The sequence below is a fragment of the Colletotrichum orchidophilum genome, assembly GCF_001831195.1.
Source record: "Colletotrichum orchidophilum strain IMI 309357 chromosome Unknown Scaffold_5.1, whole genome shotgun sequence".
Classification (NCBI taxonomy): Eukaryota; Fungi; Ascomycota; class Sordariomycetes; order Glomerellales; family Glomerellaceae; genus Colletotrichum; species Colletotrichum orchidophilum.
The window spans coordinates 230,068-251,694 of NW_019172961.1; the positions used below are offsets into that span (position 1 = coordinate 230,068).

Sequence of the window (21,627 nt, forward strand, 5' to 3'; positions counted from 1 at the left end):
GCCTACCTATCTAATCAGCAGGGTGTCATTTGGAGGGGCTGGCCGCCTGCACCCGACGCCAGACCACCCAAGCACAAGGTAGCGCCAGCGCCTGGACACAGATCCCAGGTCGCCCGCAAAACGTGGGCGCCACCATCCCAGGCAACTCATTCAACAACAACGGCCAGCTGTTGTCAATTTCCTACCAGCCTCCAACACCGAATCTTTAAACCGAACATGCGGCAGATTGACTTCCAACCTGCTGGCCCGACTTCTCCCCACGACTGAGCCTTTCTTCCGTCATGTCTCCTCGAAAGCGCCAGCGTACCACTCCATCTGCGTCGAATTCATCGAGTCCACCGCCTGCGGCAATTGCCCCTGCGATCCCAACGTCGGCTACGTCACAGGTCACGGCCGTCCCAGAACCCGCGAACCGACCGACGCGGGAAATGCCTTTGATGAGAGACAGGAGCGGCAGCGAGACGAAAAACACCCCGGAGAATTCACAGAAACAGGTAATCTTGGGGTTTGGTTAGACTGCAAGGTGTTGAGGCGCATAGGCTGAACTCATGATGCAGGTCCGCAAGGCGCGAAGTTGGTACGGCTCTTGGCCACGCGTCCCCAAGACTTCCGCATCGACCCAGCTGGCTCGAGAAACCATTTTCGGAGGTACTTCAAAACCTTCCAGCATTCCCGATTTTCGAAGATTCGACACAAAGAAGAGCATAGACTCGCCGAGTTTCGACGGCCCCGCAGATTCATCAGCATCTTTACCACAGATACCCGAGGACAGCACTGCAACGTCAGAGGTGGACGTTACGATCAAGAAAGACGGCGGTGTCGCCAAAGTACAAGCTCCATTCACAGAGACCACCAAAGGAATAGAAGGGGCAGCGGCGAAGGTAGACGATACGGGCAAGACGACGGAAGAGCGGCAAGCGCAAGACGTTGAACAGCCGGCCACAGCATCAGGCTGGTTTGGGTGGCTAGCACGGGCCCCAGTGACGGAAACACAATCATTCACGCCGGTCGAGGAGACACCGAAGGAAGCAGATCCCGCGCCAGAGCCAGAGCCAGAGCCACAAAACACACCAGCAGCCGAACCACTGGCCCCCGAGGCTGCTGTAGAAAACACAGGCCCGAATCCGCCCTCATCGACGAATTCTTGGTTCGGGTTTTGGTACTCGAGTGCTCCCGCGACAGAGATCTCTCCATCCTCTGATACTCCGAAGCCAGCCGAAAACACCCAGATCCCCGAGGCCCCCGAGGAGCCAGTGAAGGAACCCGAAGACGTGATCATGGAGGACGCACCGCCGCCGAAGCCAGAACCGCCCAAGCAACCATCGGCCGGTTCGACTTGGGCGTTCTGGTCTAGAGACACTCGTCCAAAGGCTGAGGGGACGAAGAGCCAGACATCGCAGCCAGAATCGGGCGAGCTTGCGGTCATCGGCCAGGGATCCGAAGCGCGCCCAGAGCGCACTGGAATGAACGTTGAACAATCACAATCAGACCAAGCAGCGAAAGACGGAAAGAATGCCAAGGCCTCGACAGATACAAAGTCATCCAAAGGCGCCAAGGCGGGTACCGCGTCAGCACCATCAACTTTTGGAAGGAAGAGTAAGAGAAACCGACCTCACTCGATGGACCTAGACATACCATCTCGACCGGGGACACCGAATCGGCCAGAGTCAGTGGCCTCGTCAAAAGCCTCCTTGGCGGAAACAACGCCGAAAGAATTACCCCTGAAACCGGGTACACCAAAAGCTAGCCCAAGCCAAGAGACACTTTCGAAGGCGACACCCCCAAATCTGCTCTTGCCTTCCTTTGGAAGTACCTATCGGATGAAAGAAAACCCATCCATCATCAAACAAATCACTTCATTGTTGCTTCGCACTCAGCAGCCCCCGGCGAACCACGTTTATAGAGTAAAGGAGACGCCAAAGATCAAGAAGGCCATCGCGATTGGCGTACACGGACTTTTCCCAGCGATGTATCTGAGACCCATGATTGGCCAACCGACTGGGACATCATTACGCTTTGCCAACCTCGGCGCCGAAGCCATTAGGAGGTGGACCGACGCTCACGGATGTCCCGACTGCGAAATTGAAAAGGTCGCTTTGGAGGGCGACGGGAAGATTGCGGACAGAGTAGACAACCTGTGGAAGCTTCTTCTTAACTGGATTGAGCATATCCGCAACGCAGATCTCATTCTGGTAGCCAGCCATTCTCAGGGTGTGCCTGTGGGAGTCATGTTGCTGGCGAAACTGATTGATCTGGGTATCATAACTAATGCCAAAATCGGCGTTTGCGCAATGGGTAGGTCCTCAACATCACACTTCCGATTCCTCAGCTTGTGAACTGCAACTGACGTCCGCAGCCGGAGTCTCGCTGGGTCCGTTCCCAGACTACAAGTCAAGCATGGGAATCCTCATGGGTGCAGCTAATGAGTTATGGGAATTTTCAAACCCAGACAGCGAGATTTCCAAGAGATATGAGCACTCGCTGAAAGAGGTTCTCAAATACGGCGCGAGAATCACGTATATCGGCAGCATTGACGATCAGCTCGTGCCGATGGAATCGGCCATTTACTCGCCAGCTTCTCACCCTTACATCTACCGCGCCGTGTTCATCGACGGCCGCATCCACGCGCCAGACTTGTGAGTGATTTGCTGCCCTCCCATTGAACGAATGACTAACACATGTTCAGCATCGCCCATCTTGTCGGCTTCGCCCTCAAACTCCGCAACTTAGGCGTCTCCGACCACGGCCTGATAAGAGAACTCTCCACGCCGCTGGCGGGCAGCCTCTACTCGGGCGAGGGCCACTCGCGCCTCTACTACGACGACCAGGTCTACGACCTCGCCCTCACCCACGCCCTTGAGACGTCCGACGTCCGCCCCAACGTCCCCGCCACCGTCGCCCACCGCCGCGACTCGGCGGGCGGGGCTGGGGTCGGTAGTGCTTCCGTCGCGAACCCGAACCCATACCACCTGCCCTGGATCATGCGCGGCCTGCTAGAGGAGGACTTTGTTCGCACGGAGCTGTCGTCCGAGACGGAGGAGCTGCTGCGACAGTTTGATGACTGGAAGCCTGTTACCAAGGCGCTCAAGGATGTCAAGTACCGGCTTGAGGCGATTCGATCAAAGTTGTGAGGTGGCATCATTGGTATGGAAGGTACTAGTCCAACAGACCACTGATGTTGACAACGCTCTGCCGAGGATTGGGGATAGAATCTCGGTTCAACGGCATTCCCAAGTCGTCTTGATCCTTTTCGTCCTAGGATTCTTTCCTTTTTATTTTCTGTTTCCGTGGGAGTTGAGCGTTTTCTAAGAATGAGCAGATTGATGGGTTTACCGGCGTTCCTGTCTGCTTTGGGGGAAGACGAATACCTAGACTACACTACAACTATTACACGATGCTTGGCGTCCTTACATTACGACGACCACGACAGATTTACAATGTACCAAACTCAATAAACTATCTTAACACTTATTCTGTATGCTGATGACATGACAAAATCTTCATACACACCACCAAGACCGGCCAGCACCATAGCGCCAGCTCCGTCAAATGGCAACATGTAAATCATTTGAGACCAGACGACGTAAAGCATCTATAAGGTAGAACAAATTCGATTTTTCTCTTTTTTCTCAAAGGGGGATATTTCTACACTGCTGCTGTGAGAACACAAACATGCTGCCCCGTCTTCTTCTTTCGGGAGAAGCTCTTCTTTTCTTCGATAATTGCCAGCCAGCCGTTAGGTACTTTTACACGCAACAACAACAACAACTTATAACCTCACCAAGTCTCTCTCTCTCTCCCTCTCTCTTCTATATGATACACCATGGCCGCCAAGTCGCCATCATCTCTACTACCATCCGTTACAATCTATCGAGACAAAAAAGCCCTACGTCGACGACGATAACGACACCGACTACTCTTTTTTTCAAACCTGGCCCATAAACCTCCAAGTTTTGAGCCCTGGTATAAGGAAAAGCCAACCCTCTCACCGCTTCCCCAACTGCCAATCGTAAATCGTATTCTGAATCGCCTCCCACTCAATACCATGCGTGCTCACCCCATGCGCCTGCGCCTCCTGCAACACAACCGTCGGCGCCCCGCTGCCCTTGCCGGGGTTCTCCACCAGCCCGCCGACAACAATACGCGCCACGCGCCGGAGGTCCTCGACCGTCAGCGCCTCGATGCGGCGACACATGTCCGTGACGGGGATCTTGCGCCCGTGAACCTGCACCTGCCGTCCCAGGTCCTCGAGCTCCACCATCCGGCTCTCGAGATTCATGAGCAGACTGGAGCGCAGCTGGTTCTTGGCGCGGTTGACCTCGGCCGTTTTCAGGGCGGAGAAGCCCGTGTCGAGCGTGAGGGCGCGGAGTTCGCGGCACATGACGTCCAGCATACTCGCCGTTCGGCCGGGGATGCAGCTGGCCGAGATGCCAAAGAGGCCAGAGTCGGTGTAGGAGTGGTTGAAGGCGACGCAGGACTCGACCCAGCCGTGCTGGTTGAGGACGTTTGTGTAGAGGCGGGAGTACATGCCCTTGCCCGGCCCGCCGGCGGAGAAGGAGCCGCCGCCGCCGAGAAGGGTTTGCAAGGTTGCGAGAGCGTAAATGTCGTCCGAGGAGATGGGGAGGCCCTCGAAGGCGAGGTGGATGTGGGTGAAGGTCGGGAGGTTCGGGTTCAGGGAGGGGGGCTGCGGGGGGAGGGAGAGGAAGCCGCCAGTGTAGTGGGCCGGGGAGTCGATGGTGTAGAGCTGCGATGCGCTGCCTGCGCCCTGGACGGAGGCGTTGGTTGGCGCAGAGGTGGAGAGGTTCTTGAAGAAGGGGACTTTGGAGAGGAGTTTTGAGGGTTGTTGGACGGGGGAGGAGGAGGAGGACGAGGCCGAGACGGATGAGGATGCGTCGGTTGACTCCGAGGTCGCGGAGCCGATGGAGGTCTCTGAACCTGTTCTTGAGAGCGTAGGTTCTTGGTAGGAGGCCTTCATGTCGCCAAAGTAGTGCTCCGCCAGCTTGACCGCCTCCGTGTGCTCGACACCGGCAAACGCGACGACGATGCGCTCCGGCCGGTAAAACAAATCCCTGTACCGCTTGATCGTCTCCCTCGAGATGCTACCGAGGCGCTCCTCGGGGCACAGCAGCGGGTTGCCGAGGGTATTATCCTTGAACGCGGCCGTGTGCACGAGCTCGGGCAGGATGAGCTCCGGCTTGCTCCAAATCTCCTTAATCTCGTACTCGGCGGTGCCGAGCTGCTCGAGCACCTCGTCCTCGGTGAGCTTCGGGTCGCGAATCGTCTCGGCGAGCAAGCCAATCGTCGTCGGCACCGCGCCGTTGAACGTCGCCGCCTGGTACATCATGCTCTCCCGCGAGCTCGCGCACTGGATGTTGCCGCCGAGGGCCTCGACCTGCTCGAGCATGTCGTCCGCGCTGCGGCTACCCGTCGACTTGAAAGCCAGCCTATCCATGATGTGGCTGACACCGCGCAGGCCGGCGTCCTCGTACCGGGAGCCGGCGTCGACGTAGACGCCGAGGCCGGAGAATGAGCCCGGTAGCGCTTCGGATGCGACGCGCAGACCGTTGGGGAGGGTCGTGATGGCGTCGAGCTCTGTCGGCTCTTTCGGGATGGCTTCGATGATCGTCGCGAGGCCCCGGCGGGAGGAAGGCGTAGAGGTAGAGGGGTGAAATCTGGTGATGAGACGGGGGGATGCAGCGGCGACTGCGCGCCGCGGCAGGCGCGTCGCTAATGATCGAAACATCGTTGTGATATCTGTGGTGTGTACAATGGGATTGCCAACCAGGTTGTGCGTGGTCAAGCGTGGTCCCCGGCGGTCGTTGGTTGATGGTGCGCAATGACGAAGCTTGGGAAAAGTTCGATGTTCACGGGAGTTGACGCAGCCAATTCTAGTTGCCCCTTATCGGCCTTATCGCACCGGCCGCATCAGTGCTGTGGGGTCTAGCTCTTGGCCAATCAGACTACAGACGTTGCATCCGGCACGGAGACGTCATTTTGGAGCCGCGCCGCTCGTATTCCGCGAGTTGCATCTCCTGGCTCGGAGATCTCATAAGCAACACCCCCGCAAAATACAGCCCGGTCCCCTTGAGGAAGAACTGTACAAATCTGGTAGCTAAGGGGCCGAACAAGCCTCCCCAAATGAACAACAAGAAGACCGAAATTCGGGTTAATATGAAACGTTGTAATAACAATTAAGGCGGTTGACTGTTCGCCAGTTCTGTATAATGATAACCCCATGAAATCATCTCCCTGCATGTGAATCTTCCTGATTCATGTAGAAGCCGCTGTCGTAACTGAAATAGACAATGCCAGCCCTTCCAGTGAGCCCGCTTCCTTTAAGCCAGTCGAGAAGCAATGTAGCTCTGTTCCGCTGTGGCTTGCATTTGCGCTCCACAATGCATTCAAACGCCATGCAATTCCACGCCTCGCTCATGCAACTCTACCCAGTCATCCATATTGTAACACCCGCCTGTCCTCATTCTCTCTCGCCGCCTGAGCAATAGGTGTATGCGTGTTCGTGAGGATAAGCCACTCTATGCTGGCGACGCAACCCTTGGCCTCCGCTTCAGGCCCGTTGTTGGATGTCTCCATGCCATGCCTCTGCGTAATCGTCTGGACCGGTTCTACCGGTCGACTTCCATCTCAGCGGCAGCATCGAGACTTCTCATTCCGTTGGACGCCTCGGCGGCGCGGCGTCCAGCACTACCATCAAAGACCCATGGCCCGGCATCGTTACGCGGGGTGATGGGACCTTCGTTGGCACTGACTAAGTGGTTCCCAATAGGCGAAGGAGTCCGGGTATCTCGACCGCTACGGGATAATGCTGCTTGGGCTATGCCAACGGCTGGGATTGGAACAGGTGGGATGGAGGTGTTTGGCGCAACAGTCGTCGGTGCCAATTCAGGAGCTTCGGCAACGGTCCTTGCGCGGTCCAACTCCACCGTGAAGTCCATGGCATCATCATCGGTGCCGATTTCAGGGAGTTGAGGCCTTGAGCTGACCACGGTCGCGGCGGCCGTTAAAGGTGCGCTCGGAACTGCCGCCGTCTCCTTGACTTCCTGCTTTTGTTGTTTTTGTTCAGGCTCTTCATCTTCATCCATCTGCTCCCAGTCTTCTTCGGGGTCCTCAATATCCGCTTCGAGGTCGGCGGCCATGCGGCAGTTCGGACACACGAAGATGGGGTATTGGGGAGAGTTCAGTAGAGAGCGGATGCACTTGAAATGCCAGGTATGCGAGCAAGGCGCCACGAACAAGCACTGGCACGGCTAGAAGACAATTAGTTTTCTTGTTGGCAGGGAATGTGGGGGCCCGTTCAAAAGGCGGCTACATACCGCGATAGAGTTGAGACAAATTGAGCAGTCTTGCGTCGAAGAATTGGCCGAGTTAGCAGCTGTCATGTTCCGCAACCGCTTGTGCGTCGCCATGCTGCATGGTGTTAGCGCCACTATGAGATGTAGTCGAAGACGACGGTACTTACTTGAAAGTGTTCAACTTGTTTTGCCAACCCCTGTTCAACTCCAGCCTCATCTTGACGCAGCGAAAGATCATCTCCTCGCCTCCTTTGAAGTCGATACCAAGCTGCACAATGTCGCCATCATTCACCGGGAAAGGCTTCGATTCGGTTCCCGGGGGACTGAGTCGAATGTGGTTGAGGAAAGTGCCAGACGAACTCTTGACGTCCTTGATGTACCATTTACCCTCGTCGTACCAAAATTCGCAATGGCGGCGACTGACAACTTTACTCTTGAAACCAACAGGCGCCGCGGAGGGAGTGTTATTAGGGATGTTGGGCTGGTTATCACGCTCCGAATATCGGCCGACCCTGATGATGTCGCCGCCCGAGGGCAGCGTTCTCGAAACTGGGGGGAAGGTCAGGCTGGGACGTGTCGCGCGGGGGTCAAAGTAGGCAGAAAAACGGATCGAAGGCAGATTTTCGGGAGCGGGGGAGGCTGCGGCTGGGGCGTCGCCTGTTGTAGAGGCGCGTGCTCTCGTCATGTTCGCGGCTTCAGCGTCGGTCGTCGATTGCGGCTGCTGATCAGATTGCTGCCGTATGTGGCTGCTACCGCTGGCAATGGCGTCGTCGTCGAGAATGGAGGGAAGTACATCCACTGGCGGGCGCTCGGCTGCAGGAGAAGAGGGCGTGGTGGAAGCCCTGTTCGCTGAGGATGTTGACGACGACGGGGACTCTTGCAGTGAAGCGACGAGCGACAAGGGGTTCAGGCTGGCGTCGGTGTCGGAGCGACGTGGGGTTGAAGTAGGCGAATAGCTAAGAGAGCGCTGCAGGCTTGGGGTTGGGCGACTTGAGCCTTGACGGCTGCTGTGGTTTTGATTTTGAGTTTGAGTTTGAGTCTGAGAGTGCGGACTGTTGCCGGTGTTGTGGTGAAAGTATGAGTGGGCGGCGTGGGAGAGTGGGTTTGATGTTGGAGAGTTGGAGCCCTGGCCGCTGTGTTCTCGAGACAGAATGTGGTTTTGAGTGTAGCTGCGAAGATAACTGAGGCCTCGCAGGCGACTGGATCGTGTTGAGGATGAAGCGGGATTGGTGACAGACGTCGGCACGGGGCCCACGGTCGGTGGCGATGCGACTGGTTGTGTAAACATTTGCGCCTCGAGAAGGGGGGAGAAGAAGAACGAGTTGGGTTGGCTGTTTTGGCGGTGGGTGCAGTAAGCAGTAGTGGCCGCCGTAGGGTTGGAATCCGTCTGGTAATCAGGCGGCAATGGTGCCGGCTCTCGACTCGTGGGTTTCGGCTGGCGGTCTGGCTGACTAGCTGGCTGAATCACTGGGCGTCGGCGGACTTGTCTGAGTGACCTCTTTCTTGTTTTTTCCTGGTCCCTCAGAAGATGGTAGTGTGGACTGCCCTGGGGGTGTTTCTTGGGGTGCGGGTAGAGAGTTGGGGTATCAAAAGAGCTGCGGGAAGAATGTCCAGTGACAAAGGGGGCTGAGGTGAGAGTGAGAGTGAGAGTGAGAGTGGGAGTGAGTGTGAGAGAAGGGAGAGGGAGTGCAGGAAGAACGGCTGCGTTTGCTTGGAATGTCGCGGGTCGTCTCTAGAAAGCAAGGTGCGGTGTTCTCTTGTGCCTGTAGTCTGACTATCTGTCTGCCGTGGTGTGGAACAGCAAGGCAAGGCGAGGTTGTACAGAGGGACCAAGGGATCGAGGGACCAAAGGGACAAAGGAGGAATCGTCGAGACGAGAGGGAGAAGAACGTAGGTCCGAGTGAGAGAGATGATTGGTATTATGGACCGAGAAAAGCAGATTGCGACCGGGATTAGAAAAGGGCCTGGGGAAGGTTGTTTCTTTAATCTGGACGTCAGGACGACCGCGGGTAGGCCTACAAATAAATGTTGGACCTGGGAGGAAGTTGCAAGTGAAAGATGCTGAATGTCTGTGGTGCCAGCTGGATTGGGGAAAGGGCCAGTATTTCGGCTTTGGGGCCAAGGAGGACGGGCGTCGAGTTCTTCTTGTTGCTCGTCGTAGTCGTCAGTGTCAGTCCCGGTAGGGTCAAGTGGCTAAGGAAGAGCCCGGACAGCCAGACGGACTAGGCGTGAAGCAGTGCGCCGCGGCCGTGGACGGTGAGGTTGGACGAGGACCAGAGGTACTTGCGGTTGTTCTGGGTTCAAGTTCCTCGGCAGGGGCACAATGGACGGCGGGAGACACACGAAGGAGTACTTTGAGGTGTACGGATACTGAATGCGAAAAGTGCTCCGTACAGAGTACCGCAGGTGGGACGCAGCTAAAGAGGAATATTGGTCTGGATGCTGGCGGACATGAAAGCAAGGGCCCTCAGGGACAGGGCAGGCCGAAGCTGGGCAATGGAAGTGGTAGTGTGATGGCAAGGTACTTGGACGTAAAGTGAACAAGTCGGGGTCCAGCCCAGTCGGTCAGGTTTTCGCTGGCGCGCGTGCCACTGTTTTTTTTTTTTTCCTTTCCCTTTTTGCGGGCTTGATGCAATGAGGGTGAGGGGGGCGTTTATGGAGATCATGACGACGTCTGGCACAAGAGACACACGACAAGGGCGAGGGCCGTATTGGTGTGGCAGTTGCCGTATGGTAAGGTAGGGGTTGAGGGTGTGTTCTCGTCTTTCCATGCCGGGAATGGTAGGCGACGTTATGTTAGGTTGCCTTTGGTTTAGTTGGGGCCGGACACAAGACTGGCTGGACTGGGTGGGGTGAGGGGACGTGGAGACGAACCAGGGCCAGGGGTGGAACAGGATGCGCCTGGATATGCTTGCTGCAAGCGTGTGGGCTGGCCGGGATACCCAGTGGATGCGGACGGGTAGCGTACGCTATTGTTCGTGCCTCCGAATTCAGACAGAGACGTTGGATGTTGGTGTGGCACACAGTCGCTCTTGGGAGGAAATGCCGTGACCGATAACGTCAGTGATGTTTAATGCTGATACAGCGACGAGGATGCGTTGCCGCCGGTCAATGACCCAGTGTTTCTTCCCTCCGTCGGGTGATGGCTGGTGAATAATTAGGGACATGACTACTCAAGAAGCACGCTGCTACCGGAGGTATGGGTGTCGAAAGACCCGTCTCGAATTCTGCATGCGCCTTGGGGCAGTCTCTGCAAAGATGCGCGGCTGCCATGCACAGAGTGGTACATAGAAGAAGCAACGAGAACAGCGGAGCACAGACACATGGCAGGGTCATTTGGGTCGGGGTCTCAGTGTCAAGCCAGCTCCGGCAAGCTGGATCAAAGATCAAGGCTGGATCAGACTCTCGTCCTCAGAGACGGACGAGATGGATAGAGAAGGTTGAGGTGGGCATGAAATGCAAAAGACGCTCAAATACGGAACATTAGGTGAGGTGACCGGGAGGTATACTATACTACCTGGAAAGGTCTGGAAAGAAAGGGACAATAGACAAGGGAAGGCGGACAGATAAACGAAGCTTCGGAGATACACCAGCCCATCGGTCAAGGACGGCGGAAAGATCTGAGATTCTGAGGTACCTCATGCAGCAACGCACTCGCACCTTCTTCGTCCCAACTTGCATTTTGGCTTTCTTCCTACATAGTAAGGTAGCTTGACCTTGGACCCTCGGTACCGCTCCCAGTCCAAGTGCAGCAAGGCTGGTAAGGTACTCTGTCTCGCCCGTCTTTCCGCGGAAGCACGGGGCGGCAACACGAGACCAGAGCCACTGGACCCAAAGGGGAGGAGGGCATGAAAATATCTGCATCTGTAAGATGGCCTATGCTTCAGATCCTGGGATCTGAGGAAGGCACGATCATCTCAACGGGCAAGTGCGAGCAGAGTGCACGGGTTGGTGCCAGCCAGGATAGGTACCATTTGTAATGCGTCTCCCTAGGTAGGTACCTATTGTCTGCTACTAAACGCCGTACGGAGGTACTTCGTAGTATGTTTCCCTCTCGAGGTCAGCACTAAGGCACCCCAGATAGGTTGATTGCCTGCTCAAGGCTTCAACCAGGGCATCTCACGATCTATGCGACACCTCAACTATCTCGATGTAATGCAAAATCACTCAATGCCATGTCTGAATGGAGGAAACTGGAAAGGAGGTTAAAAAAAAAGGGGGCCGGCAACGTCCGAGCAATTACTAAGACCGCGTTACGACACCTTCCCGCAATGCTCCATGAACATGATCCATTATTCCATTGTGAATACGACGGCGACTCCCGCCCGCCGAGAGTCGTTTCCCCATCAGATGCAGAAATCAGCAGAGAAAAGACGCGCGATGTTATTTCCGGCCCTCCCGTCGCCTCCCATGAGTCCCATCATCTCTCCACCAAAAAGGCGGGAAAAAACCGCTGTCCCCTTGAATACCAAGGTCATCAACCTGGTGAACAAGACCTAAACAGGGCCAACATCAGCCTCATGGACATGAAAACTGGACATGGCAGGGTCAGCTCACTTCTTCACTTCCCTCACGGCCTCACCTACGGAAACCGCCCTCCCCCCTATCTGTAACGGCCGTCGACCTGATAATCCACTTTGCCCACTTCTCTGGCCCCCGCCTGCGACACCACTGCACCACTGCACCGCTGTCACGGACGGGAATGATTTGACATGCAGCCGACCAGCATGTCGCCGGCCGATTCACTGGGTCTCTCATACTTACAGTCTGCGACTACCTTATGCACCTGCGTCCTCCGAGTCTCGATTGACCTCTTGCCGGTAAGGGCGCGGCGCGAGTGGCCTGAGGCCCTTTTCTCCTCCCCCGTCGTCCTCAAGCCAAGCGCCAGAGGGCTTACGCCGCACGCGAGAGACAATGGAATGGCGAACGAAGTCCTCGAGGGGGGCTGTTCGCGCTAGCGCAATCACCAGATTAGCGTCCCTCAAGCTACCGGTAGCTCCCTGGACAAACCCTTCGACCCTCCGCTGAGGGTTGCGTCTAATAAAGACCATCGACTTTCCCAAGGTAACCTTAGCTACCTACCTAACCAAAAAGGGCACTTTGCCCAAAGTACCTCCTTCAGGCTTCGGCTGCTATCAATGGAATCTAACCTCAGGCCTGCCGAGGCGTGTGACCGAGATCCCCCGCCACCTCCGTCCGTCTGTCTCTTCCTCTCATCCCGTCCTTCACCAGGCCGCCATCGTGATTGGACCTACGAAAGCTTCCCCCGCCGGAAGTCCATTAGAAGGCTGGGAATCCCGCCTCGACGCTGCGGCGCCCTCATGCACAAGGATCCTAGCAGAGGAAAGGAAATCCACCTCCTGCTTTCACGACACCACGGCTCCCTGCCTGTCTTGATCGAAAGTCGTTTTCATCACAGACTCTCGTCACCATGGAAAGCTGGCGTGGCTGGATGACGATGTGGGAATCAAACCCGCCAATCTCAGGATTGCGGTCCCTCTGCTCCCTCCGCCACTGACTCGTCCGGAGCGTCATCCGCTGTCCCGAGCCTCATCCGACTCACCACCGTGCTGGCTACTCTGCGCAAACAAAAGCAAACTCTGGGACATGGACATTCCGTTCCGCCTTGCCTCTAAACACCAGATGCCAGCCGTCTTGGCCGAACAAAGAACCACAATTCTGAAATTTTCTAGAAGGCCGAGAGTTCTTCAGAAACACGGATCCAAACCCGATGCTTTCTGCTCAACCCAACCAGCCAGACTCCGCTGGCCGCCTCGCCTGGCCTCGCCACCCCGAGCCGGCGTCCTCCTTGTCACGAGCAGGCATTGCCAAGACCTTTCACCAACTGCACACGCCTCAACTCATGCGCCCTCCGGTTCTTCTCCGGGGCCGAGCCCGCTCTGGACCCTACATTTCCGTCCATCTTTGCCCAATGCTCCTTCTTTGTGAGTGAGGCCCGGACTGCTGCTTTCAGCGCTGATGCTGTTCGTCGTTCCCCCGTCGCCTTTATTTCAACTTGACCCAACGCATGCTCAACGCATGCCCAGAGATGGAGATCCAGATGCGCCTCTCCCAGCATCTTGGTTACAGTTGACGGCCCTTGGCCTCGCCCATGTAGACGCCACACGCAGTTGACTGGTTGCAATCAGGACTAGCTACGTACCTGGGGCATGCTCGACCACTAACACCGCGCGGATGGTCTACCTATTGATTTCGGCCAAAGTTGACTCGCCTATGTTTCTGCTCGCCCATTACCAGCAATTAGGGCGTCACAGAACGAAACCTTGTATGCGCTGTCAGCCACCCACAGGCACCCGCGGAAACCATGTTTGCGAAAAGATGAACCTGCTTCAGCCGATTTCGCACTCATGCTTTCGCGCTCCCGAGCAAACATGTTCAATAAGAACCATTTGCGCATAACGAGGTATATCGGATCGTCGCCGCCCCCCATTCTCTACCAATCCTCCGAGACGGCAGCCCCCCAGAACCTACCCGATTCATGGATAACTCCCGTCAGTGCCGCCCCAGCTTCAACCCAGGACTCTGTTCTCTGCGTTACTCCTCTGAGTCCTATCTGAAACTGTAGCCCCCGTTGTTCGTCGCCTTTTTCTACCCAAGCAATCTCTCTGTCCAAAGGGGCATTTGGTCCCGGACAAACTTCCTACTGCTTGCCCTTCCCCCAACTGTCATTCAGGAGCAAACAGCATCAAACCTGATTCGCAGCGCCACTTTAGCTAACAACTCCCCGACCTGGAACCCTCCAGGCTGGAGCCCGTGTCGGCGCGGCTGCATGCCCGTCTCCCGTGACTTGTCCACGTGTAGATCGATCTCTCACGCGACCTCTGCATGCTCTCGACTCTTTCCACTCCCTCTACAGGTTGCACAAGGCAAATGGAGTCGGATTCACTCAGAGTCTCAAGATAATCAGCAATGTACATTGTAAGACGTCTGCCAAGCCAAACCGCATCCGGAAGGAATCGTCAAAGAAAAGGTGCAAACCCACCACTACAGCTGGACCATCCGAGGACTGGGGACATGTCCAGCTCTTGGCATGGCCTGAGTGTGCCGTCTGGCATAATCGGTCGTCAAGAGTTCGACAAAGCTAGAATCCACGTTGCACGCACGCACGCCCGTCTTGGCCCGGGGGGAAATCCTAGTTCACGACCAGCCGGTGGCCGAGTGGGCAAGCTTACCCCGGATCGACGACGGCCCCCATTTCTCATTGCACATCGCCTCAAACGTAAATCCCCGAGTTCTTCTCATCCCGCCAGGAGCCGCGCGCAGCATCACCTTGATTCCATTCACATTCCGTACGGAGTAAGGGAGATAAAAACACCGACGACGACATCTGTCGACCCGAACGTCTGGCCCCTCTCTTATCCGTCTGATGCTATCTTCTTCGTCTTCCTCCGATTAGAGCACCGTTTCTCCGTCTACTTTGCCTATTTCGCCGTTGTGCAATAGTCGCCAGCCTCACTTCTTGAAGACCGCGGCTCCGAGCTTTTCAATCTCTCGCCCTTCCTGCGTTCCCCGTCCCGCCGCCTCGAGCAGTCTACCCCACGCCTCGGCGTCTTTGAGCTTCACCGCCTCCTCAGCCGCCTTAACCCGCATCCCGCACTTTTCGTACATGGTGATTGTCGTTCCCGGTTCCAGACCCGTGCATTTGGGCACGAAGACCGCCGCCAGCCGCGGGTTGCCCGCCTGCAGCGTGAGGTTATAAAATGGCTGGTGCGCGCTCGGGGGTTAGCCATCTTTCTCCGCGTCTCGTTTAAAGTAAAATAATCCCCGACGGATCACGGAGAATAATAACATGCCGGACACGCCGACTTTTTTTTTTGTTCTTGTTTTGTGACAGGGTGTAGCAGAGTGTGTCGTGTTGGAAAAAAAAAAAAAAAAGCTTACCTCCCACCCAATCGGGCTTTTCCTCGTCTTTGCCAGCTCTTCAATATCGTTCCAGTCCCGCTTCGCAACAAGAGCGCGTAGTCTTAAGTGAAAAAGAGGGGTAGGGGTTAGCAACTGTATATGATTCCTCCCCATCTGGGCAAGGGGAGAAAGGGGGGGGGGGGGGGGGGCGGGGGAAAAAGGAGGGAGGGGGGAAAAAAAACTCCAATAACCCACCACGCACCTTTTTGGGTACCCTTGACCTCGCGTGGGGTTTTTTTCTGGGGGTGTTGGGGGGGTGGGGGGGGGAGAGGGGGGGGGTGGGGGGGGGGCCAGGGCAGAAAGGAAGGAGAGGAGGAAATAAACTCACCTAAGCCACCACGCAACCTTTTCGGGTACCTTGAACTCGCTCTGGATCTTTGTCGCGCGCTTGTGGTACCCCAGCCGAATAAGCTTAAACATGGTCTCGTTGACGCTGAGCCCCGTAAAGGTGTCAGTGAGGTCCCGGTCAAACGCCTCCTGCATCTTGAGCAGCGTCTGGGCCTCCTTCAGGGCGTGCACCTCGAACGTCGCCTCGCGGGAGTCGGAGAGCAGCTTCGCGGCGAGGGCGAGCTTGTCCGACGCCGTGCGGGCGTCCGCCTGGGCGAGCGACTCGCGGACAAAGACGCCCGCGCCGTCGACGCGGCGGTCGTCTTGGTAGTAGAGGTCCTTTAGGAGGGCGTTGTCGCCTTCGCGAAAGGCCGAGGACTCGACGAGCGCCGTGGCCGCGGGGCGGGCGTTGATGACGCGGAAGAAGGCGGCCAGCGGGAGCTTCTTCTTGAGCTGGAGGAGGACGGTGTACATGAGGTCCGTGTCGCCGCTCTCAATGGCCTTGTCGAGCGCGAGCTCGTCTTCTTCCATGCTGAGGAGGAGGGGCACCTGGCGGCCGCCGCGGGGTTCGTGGTTGAGGAGCTCAGTGGCTAGGCGGCCTCGCCCTTCGTCGTAGGCTGCGCGGGCGATTTCTTCAAAGGAGATGCCCGGTTTGCCCGAGAGGCGCTCGACGACGAGGCGGCATATCGTGTCGTCGTCTTCGGTTCCCGAGCGGACCTTGGCCGAGGCCCAGTGGACGTAGATGCGATCTGTGGGCAGGCGGAGGTAGCCCGCAATCTTGAGCGCCAAGAGGTACTCGTGCCGGTTGATGAGCCTCTTGATCAGCCCCTCGGGTGTGAGGCGCTGGTACTGCTCAAAGGAGAGCGGCAGGCCGACCTCGAAGAAGCGGACGGCGTTGAGGACGCGGAGTATCTCGCACATGTCGACAAACTCGTCGCTGTTGTAAATGTCGAGGACGGATTTCCCAAACGAGGCGGCCTTGAGGAGCTGCTTCTGCCAGTGGACGCTGAACTCGCGGCCCGCGGCGTTGACGCAGGTGTCGACGGCCTCCGTGAGGTTGGCGCGGATGAGCTGGATGTAGTCGTCTGCTTTGGGAGACTGGAGCTCCAGCTGGCCGACGGCGTCGAGGAGGATGGAGGCCGCGGAGGACTCGGCGCGGGTGCCGAAGACTTCCTCCGTGGCGTGGGGCACGCGTTCTAGAAAATCGCAGACGTCGTTTGTGATGAGTCTTGCGCCATCGTGTTCTGGTGCTGTGGTCAGATGACTTTGAAAAGTCTCAAGTGTGCTTGTTCAAAGTATGAGGAAACGCACCTGAAATGACGTGAACTCGTCCGTCGTAGAAGAACTCGGCCGTCGCGCTGTCGGGCCCGATAATGTGTACCTCGTCCTCCCACGCAATTAACGCGTCGGAACCGCACCATTCCACATACCTTGGCGGGATCCTCGACTGCGAGTCGTGCTCGACCAGGCGCTCCTGGAAATCGCTCGATATAACATGCGCTTTGCCCGTCTTGGTATACAACACAATAAGCCTACCATCCGGCGAGACACTGATGTGGCTAAAGGGCCCAATATCAAGGAACCGGTCCTCGCACTCCGCCGCGTCGGCAACGTACACAGTCTCCCCGATACTCAGCAGCACCTCCACAGACCTCGAAAGCGTATGGTCAGGCGCGACGACGGCCCAGGTGTGGATCTCGCCCTGGTCCTCTGGCGGCGCGGCCAACACCCTCGGCCGGGGCTCCGCGTACGAAGTGACCGAAACGAGCGCGTTGTCGCCCAGCAGGGCGACCATACCCGTCTCGTAGAAACGGCACCCGACGACGCCGACCTCGTCCGCGCCGTTGCCAAGCGAAAATTGCGTAAAGTCGCCCTGGAGATCATACACTCTCACCGTGCCGTCCGCCGTCACGACCAGAAGCTTCTCTTCGCCCCCTTGCACGCTCGCCCATCCTAAGCCCTTGATCGTGCCGGAGCCTTGGTCCCAGGGTATCCTCCGCAGGAGCTTGCCGGCGTACGAGTAGATGTCGATGCCGGGCTTGTTTGAGGCTCCGCCGCCGGGTTGCTTGACGGCGCGGACAGCCTGGATTTTGGTGTCGTCGCGCAAGAGGGCGAGGGCGCCGCCGTAGGGGGCGCCGGCGACAATGTAGTTGTCGAGGTCGAGGTCTTGGTCAAACACTTCGGTGTAGAGCTGGACCTTGCGGTACCACTTTTCGCCAACGTTCTCCCATCCTGCCGCGGGATGAGACGCTTCCATCATGTCATCTTCTCATTCGCCCGGGGTTTCCCTTTTTATCCTCCTTTGGGGGGTTATGCCTGGTTTTGCAAATTTCTTTCTTCAAACGCTTAGGACTTTGAAATGAGGTGGCGGCTATGATGGTCCGGTTTGGGTTGCACTGAGTACGCGGTGTGATATGAGCGAGAAAGAGAGGTGAGGTTGAGCTATGAGCTACCACCAAGCTCACAGTGAGCTAGAGGTACCAAAGCACCCAGGTAGATGGAGCTCGCGCCACGAATCACAGCGGACCAGCCTCAACCACCCTGGGACCGGCTAATCATCGGCTTGGGGGAGCTGCGTCATTTCCCCAGCCAGGCGCCGCCCCACCAAAACTGCAGTGCGCCGACAAGACAAATTGGTCCGCCCTTCAGGCAGAGGCAGGTGACGGACACCATGCGCTGCGACAGCCTGCCGCGCGAAGAAGAAGCCCGGTTGCTCGTGTCTGGAATGCAAAACGCATGCGCCAGTCCGCCAACATCGCTCTATCAATAAAAGCATACAAGGCTGTTCCCGTCCATTTATAGATCATTTCTTTCCGTACCGATTGATGGGGATTATAGACCCTCAGACAAATGTGACCCGACATAGCATCCCCAGCTCCCCCCACCAAACTCGCCCATCATGGCCGACTGGCGATCCGAATATCTGGCCTCCATCCGGGAGCAAGAGAAGAATAACCCCGTAAATCTCGAGATTGTACAGCTCTGTAAGCCCAGTAACCTCCCATCCTCGCCATGACCACCTCCTCTTCAGACCCAAGACAGTAAACTAAACAATAACCCACCCCTCCCCTCCACCAGGCTCCCAGCTCTCCGACCACGTCGCAGCCCTAGAAGCCGAAAATCAAGTCCTCAAATCCAAGACAGCGCCAGAAAAGAAGAGTAAAAACACCTCCTCTGAGAAGTCAAGCAGCATACCCCCCTCTTCCTCCACAACCGAGACGACGAGCTCCGACCCGAGCATCGCCCAGCTCCAGCTCCAACTCGCCGAGGCCCTCCGGTCAAACGGCACCCTCAAAGACCGGGCCAAGTTAGCCGAGGATGAGGCCCAGACGCTACGGACCAAGAACAAGGAAGACGCGAGAAAAGTCCGCAGCCTGACGGCAGAAAATACCGCCCTGACGACGAAATTACGAGATCGGGAACACGAGCTGCGCGAGAAGCGCAAGCTGGTCGAGGTAAATAGCAAGCAAGGCACGGCAGATTGGCTCGGGTCATGGAAAAAGCTGACTCGCATCCGCAGAACGTACAAGACGAGATGATCACGATGAACCTTCAAATGTCCATGGCAGAGCAAGAGCGGGACAAGGTCAAGAAGGAGAACAAGGAGCTCGTCGACCGCTGGATGAAGAGGATGGCCCAGGAAGCCGACGCCATGAATCTCGCAAACGAGCGCTGATGATACGGTCTATTTCGTGTGCAACCTCCCACGCTCCGCGACCTCTCTCGCTGCTGTCTGCCCAGCTGACATGCTCTATGGGGAGTGTAAAAATTCTACAGGTAATGAACTCAACGCTATTTCCTCTCCTATGCCAGTATCCCTTTTCTCGATCTTCTTTTTTTATTTCTTTTCTTCTTTCATTGGTTCGTCCTCCATGCTCAATGTAAAAGACACATTGCAGCCATGCGCTCTGGCTACCACATCAGCACAAGTCCCGTGGGATATCATGCAGCGTAACGACAGATGCTGATGGAACAAAAAGCCGTTTTACTTCCTCGTCGATATGCAATAGTTGCCGCCAGCGTTGGTCCAGCTGACGTAATTGCCATCCGGACCGCCTTCAGGATATGTCAGATGTTCGACCTCCAAGATGTTGCTCGCAATGTCGTTAGCGTTGCGCGTCCCTTGGTCGTTGACGAATGACTTGAGCGACACAATCTTGCAGCCTTGCTTCAAGTCGAGGAACATGTTGACCAGCTCGGCGTTGAGCTGCGGGGTGAAGGCTTGGTTGTTTACGAGGACGACGTCGGCGCGCTTCATGGCTTCGTGGATGCGAGTACATTTAGTGAAGTCGCCTCGTTCGAGGTTGACTCGACCGGGCAGCAGACCCCACATCTTGCAGCGGGCACCAAACTCCTTCTCCTGCGCTTCGGCAAAGTCACACGGGTTCTCCATCATTTCGCAGCCCCAACTCTCGCAGCCAATCTCGAGCGCGGCCTGGAAAACCACGTTGCCCACGCCAGAGCCGAGATCGACAAAGACTTGGTCTGACGTCATCCGAGTCTTCTCCTGTAAGATGTCGGAAATAAGCCTATAAGCTAGCTCGCCATAGACATTGTCGGTGCCGTTTTTATACTGTTTCAACTTTTCCACGTCTGGTGAAACTGTACGGTCGTACACCTGGGTAAGGATGAACTCGACCAAACCCCGGGGCAGTCCGTGTATCTTGTCCAGATTCTTGCGTATTGTGCCGTCCGCCGCAAGAGTACGAATCCTCCTGTTCGCATCGTTGAGTGCCGACACAAAGCCGTGGAAATCGTTCGTGTTTGACGCCTTTCTGAGCCGTCGTATGAAGCCGTTCTGTTGCTCTGTGAAGTCCTCGGCCTGCTCTTCGGTGAGATATACATTGGCTACAAAACCGACCACCGTCTTAATGTCCTCAATCGCGTTGATAATGCCCTTGTCATTGATGAGCTCGTACCTAGGGATGGGTTAGCAAAACCGTACGATAGTATAACGTGATATTTGAACTTACTCCTCCGCCCCGTAGTTGCTCGGGTATTGCAGTCGCACCCTAACATTGTCATCCGCTGTCGCGCCCAGCGAGCGCGTCGCCTTGGGGCACTTCTTGAGGTTGGAAATATCGGCCGCGTGAATCAGTCGGCTGAGGGGTCGAGCGTTGTCCTTGAATGCGCTCGACCGGGTCAGGACGCGCTGCGTGTCTACAAACTGCCCATCTTGAGTGCGCTGCCGCTTGCTGGGCTCGTGTTTCAAGAATTCCTCATAGTTGTCGTCGCCGTCCGAGTCGTTGTCAAACTTGGGCTGTGACGGCCCCGCGCTGCCGACCTTGCGCTTGCGCTCGCTGCGCTTCTCGTCCGAGGAGGAGGGGTAGGGCGAGGCGCTCTGCTTTCGGGACAGTAACGACTTGACGTTGGGCTTCGGCGATGCGCGCGGTGAGGCCTTTGCGGAGGATGTGGAGGATGTCGCATGGGCGAGCTTTGGGCGCGGCTTTGGGGTGGCGACCTGGACTTTCTCGACGCGGATTGCTGCGGGTTTAGTGTTGAACTTGTTCTTCCCGCCGAGGATGGGCATGGTGGGCGGTGGGCGACCGTGAAAGGTCGGTTGGATTGGGTTGGGAGGTGAGGTGGGAGAGGTGGGCGTTGCGCGCGTGACTCGTCGCTGTCGACGTCGTCTTTAGCGTAGGCTGTCGCGGGTTGAGCGGGGCAGGTGTCGTGTGTGAATGAATGGGATTATTGAATGAAGTCAATATGGTATCGTACAGCGAACGGTGAAGAATGAGTGTGTCGTCAGCAAGACTTGTCGCTTCGTGGCATGGGTGTCTCGGTTGCACGACGAAAGACGTGGTCGGAGGGGGTGGAGGATCGGGACGGAGGGAGAGGAGCGAAGTTTGGAGTGAGACGAGACGGACACGAGGCGAATTTTCGGGAGAGGACCTGGAAATGGGGCCGGGACGTGACTAGGAAAAAATGGAGTGGACCCCGAAAGTGAAATTCCCCGGCCCAAGGGGTGGGATGACCGGGCAGGGAACACATTAGCACCCGGGAAGCCACCAACGATTGTGATTACTGAGGCAATGGAAGACCAGTCCACTGGGAAGTGCCCTGACGG

The 21,627-nt window shown here is 56.8% G+C and overlaps 7 protein-coding genes across 7 annotated transcripts; 3 read left to right on the forward strand and 4 right to left on the reverse strand.

Moving 5' to 3' along the window:
* Positions 1–281: 281 nt before the first annotated feature.
* On the forward strand, positions 282–3,131 carry CORC01_00979 (uncharacterized protein; the record flags this gene model as incomplete). The annotated part of the gene is made up of 4 exons (XM_022612635.1): positions 282–494; positions 558–2,295; positions 2,357–2,636; positions 2,687–3,131. The coding sequence occupies 4 exons, from the start codon at positions 282–284 to the stop codon at positions 3,129–3,131; spliced, it is 2,676 nt and encodes an 891-aa protein (XP_022480796.1).
* An 854-nt stretch (positions 3,132–3,985) lies between these two features.
* Positions 3,986–5,743, reverse strand: CORC01_00980 (insulinase; the record flags this gene model as incomplete). Its single annotated transcript, XM_022612636.1, has 1 exon — positions 3,986–5,743. One exon carries the CDS (start codon positions 5,741–5,743, stop codon positions 3,986–3,988), a length of 1,758 nt encoding a protein of 585 aa, XP_022480797.1.
* An 880-nt stretch (positions 5,744–6,623) lies between these two features.
* On the reverse strand, positions 6,624–8,598 carry CORC01_00981 (FHA domain-containing protein; the record flags this gene model as incomplete). Its single annotated transcript, XM_022612637.1, has 3 exons — positions 6,624–7,265; positions 7,332–7,425; positions 7,478–8,598. The coding sequence occupies 3 exons, from the start codon at positions 8,596–8,598 to the stop codon at positions 6,624–6,626; spliced, it is 1,857 nt and encodes a 618-aa protein (XP_022480798.1).
* Positions 8,599–12,764: 4,166 nt separating this feature from the next.
* Positions 12,765–13,259, forward strand: CORC01_00982 (uncharacterized protein; the record flags this gene model as incomplete). The annotated part of the gene is made up of 1 exon (XM_022612638.1): positions 12,765–13,259. A coding segment is annotated over one exon (495 nt), but the record flags the coding sequence as incomplete, so codon positions are not given.
* Positions 13,260–14,783: 1,524 nt separating this feature from the next.
* On the reverse strand, positions 14,784–17,820 carry CORC01_00983 (uncharacterized protein; the record flags this gene model as incomplete). Its single annotated transcript, XM_022612639.1, has 4 exons — positions 14,784–15,035; positions 15,213–15,294; positions 15,562–16,804; positions 16,872–17,820. 4 exons carry the CDS (start codon positions 17,818–17,820, stop codon positions 14,784–14,786), a joined length of 2,526 nt encoding a protein of 841 aa, XP_022480800.1.
* A 639-nt stretch (positions 17,821–18,459) lies between these two features.
* On the forward strand, positions 18,460–19,236 carry CORC01_00984 (autophagy protein 16; the record flags this gene model as incomplete). Its single annotated transcript, XM_022612640.1, has 3 exons — positions 18,460–18,544; positions 18,639–19,015; positions 19,081–19,236. 3 exons carry the CDS (start codon positions 18,460–18,462, stop codon positions 19,234–19,236), a joined length of 618 nt encoding a protein of 205 aa, XP_022480801.1.
* A 309-nt stretch (positions 19,237–19,545) lies between these two features.
* Positions 19,546–21,090, reverse strand: CORC01_00985 (histone methylation protein DOT1; the record flags this gene model as incomplete). The annotated part of the gene is made up of 2 exons (XM_022612641.1): positions 19,546–20,479; positions 20,534–21,090. 2 exons carry the CDS (start codon positions 21,088–21,090, stop codon positions 19,546–19,548), a joined length of 1,491 nt encoding a protein of 496 aa, XP_022480802.1.
* Between the last annotated feature and the right edge of the window lie 537 nt (positions 21,091–21,627).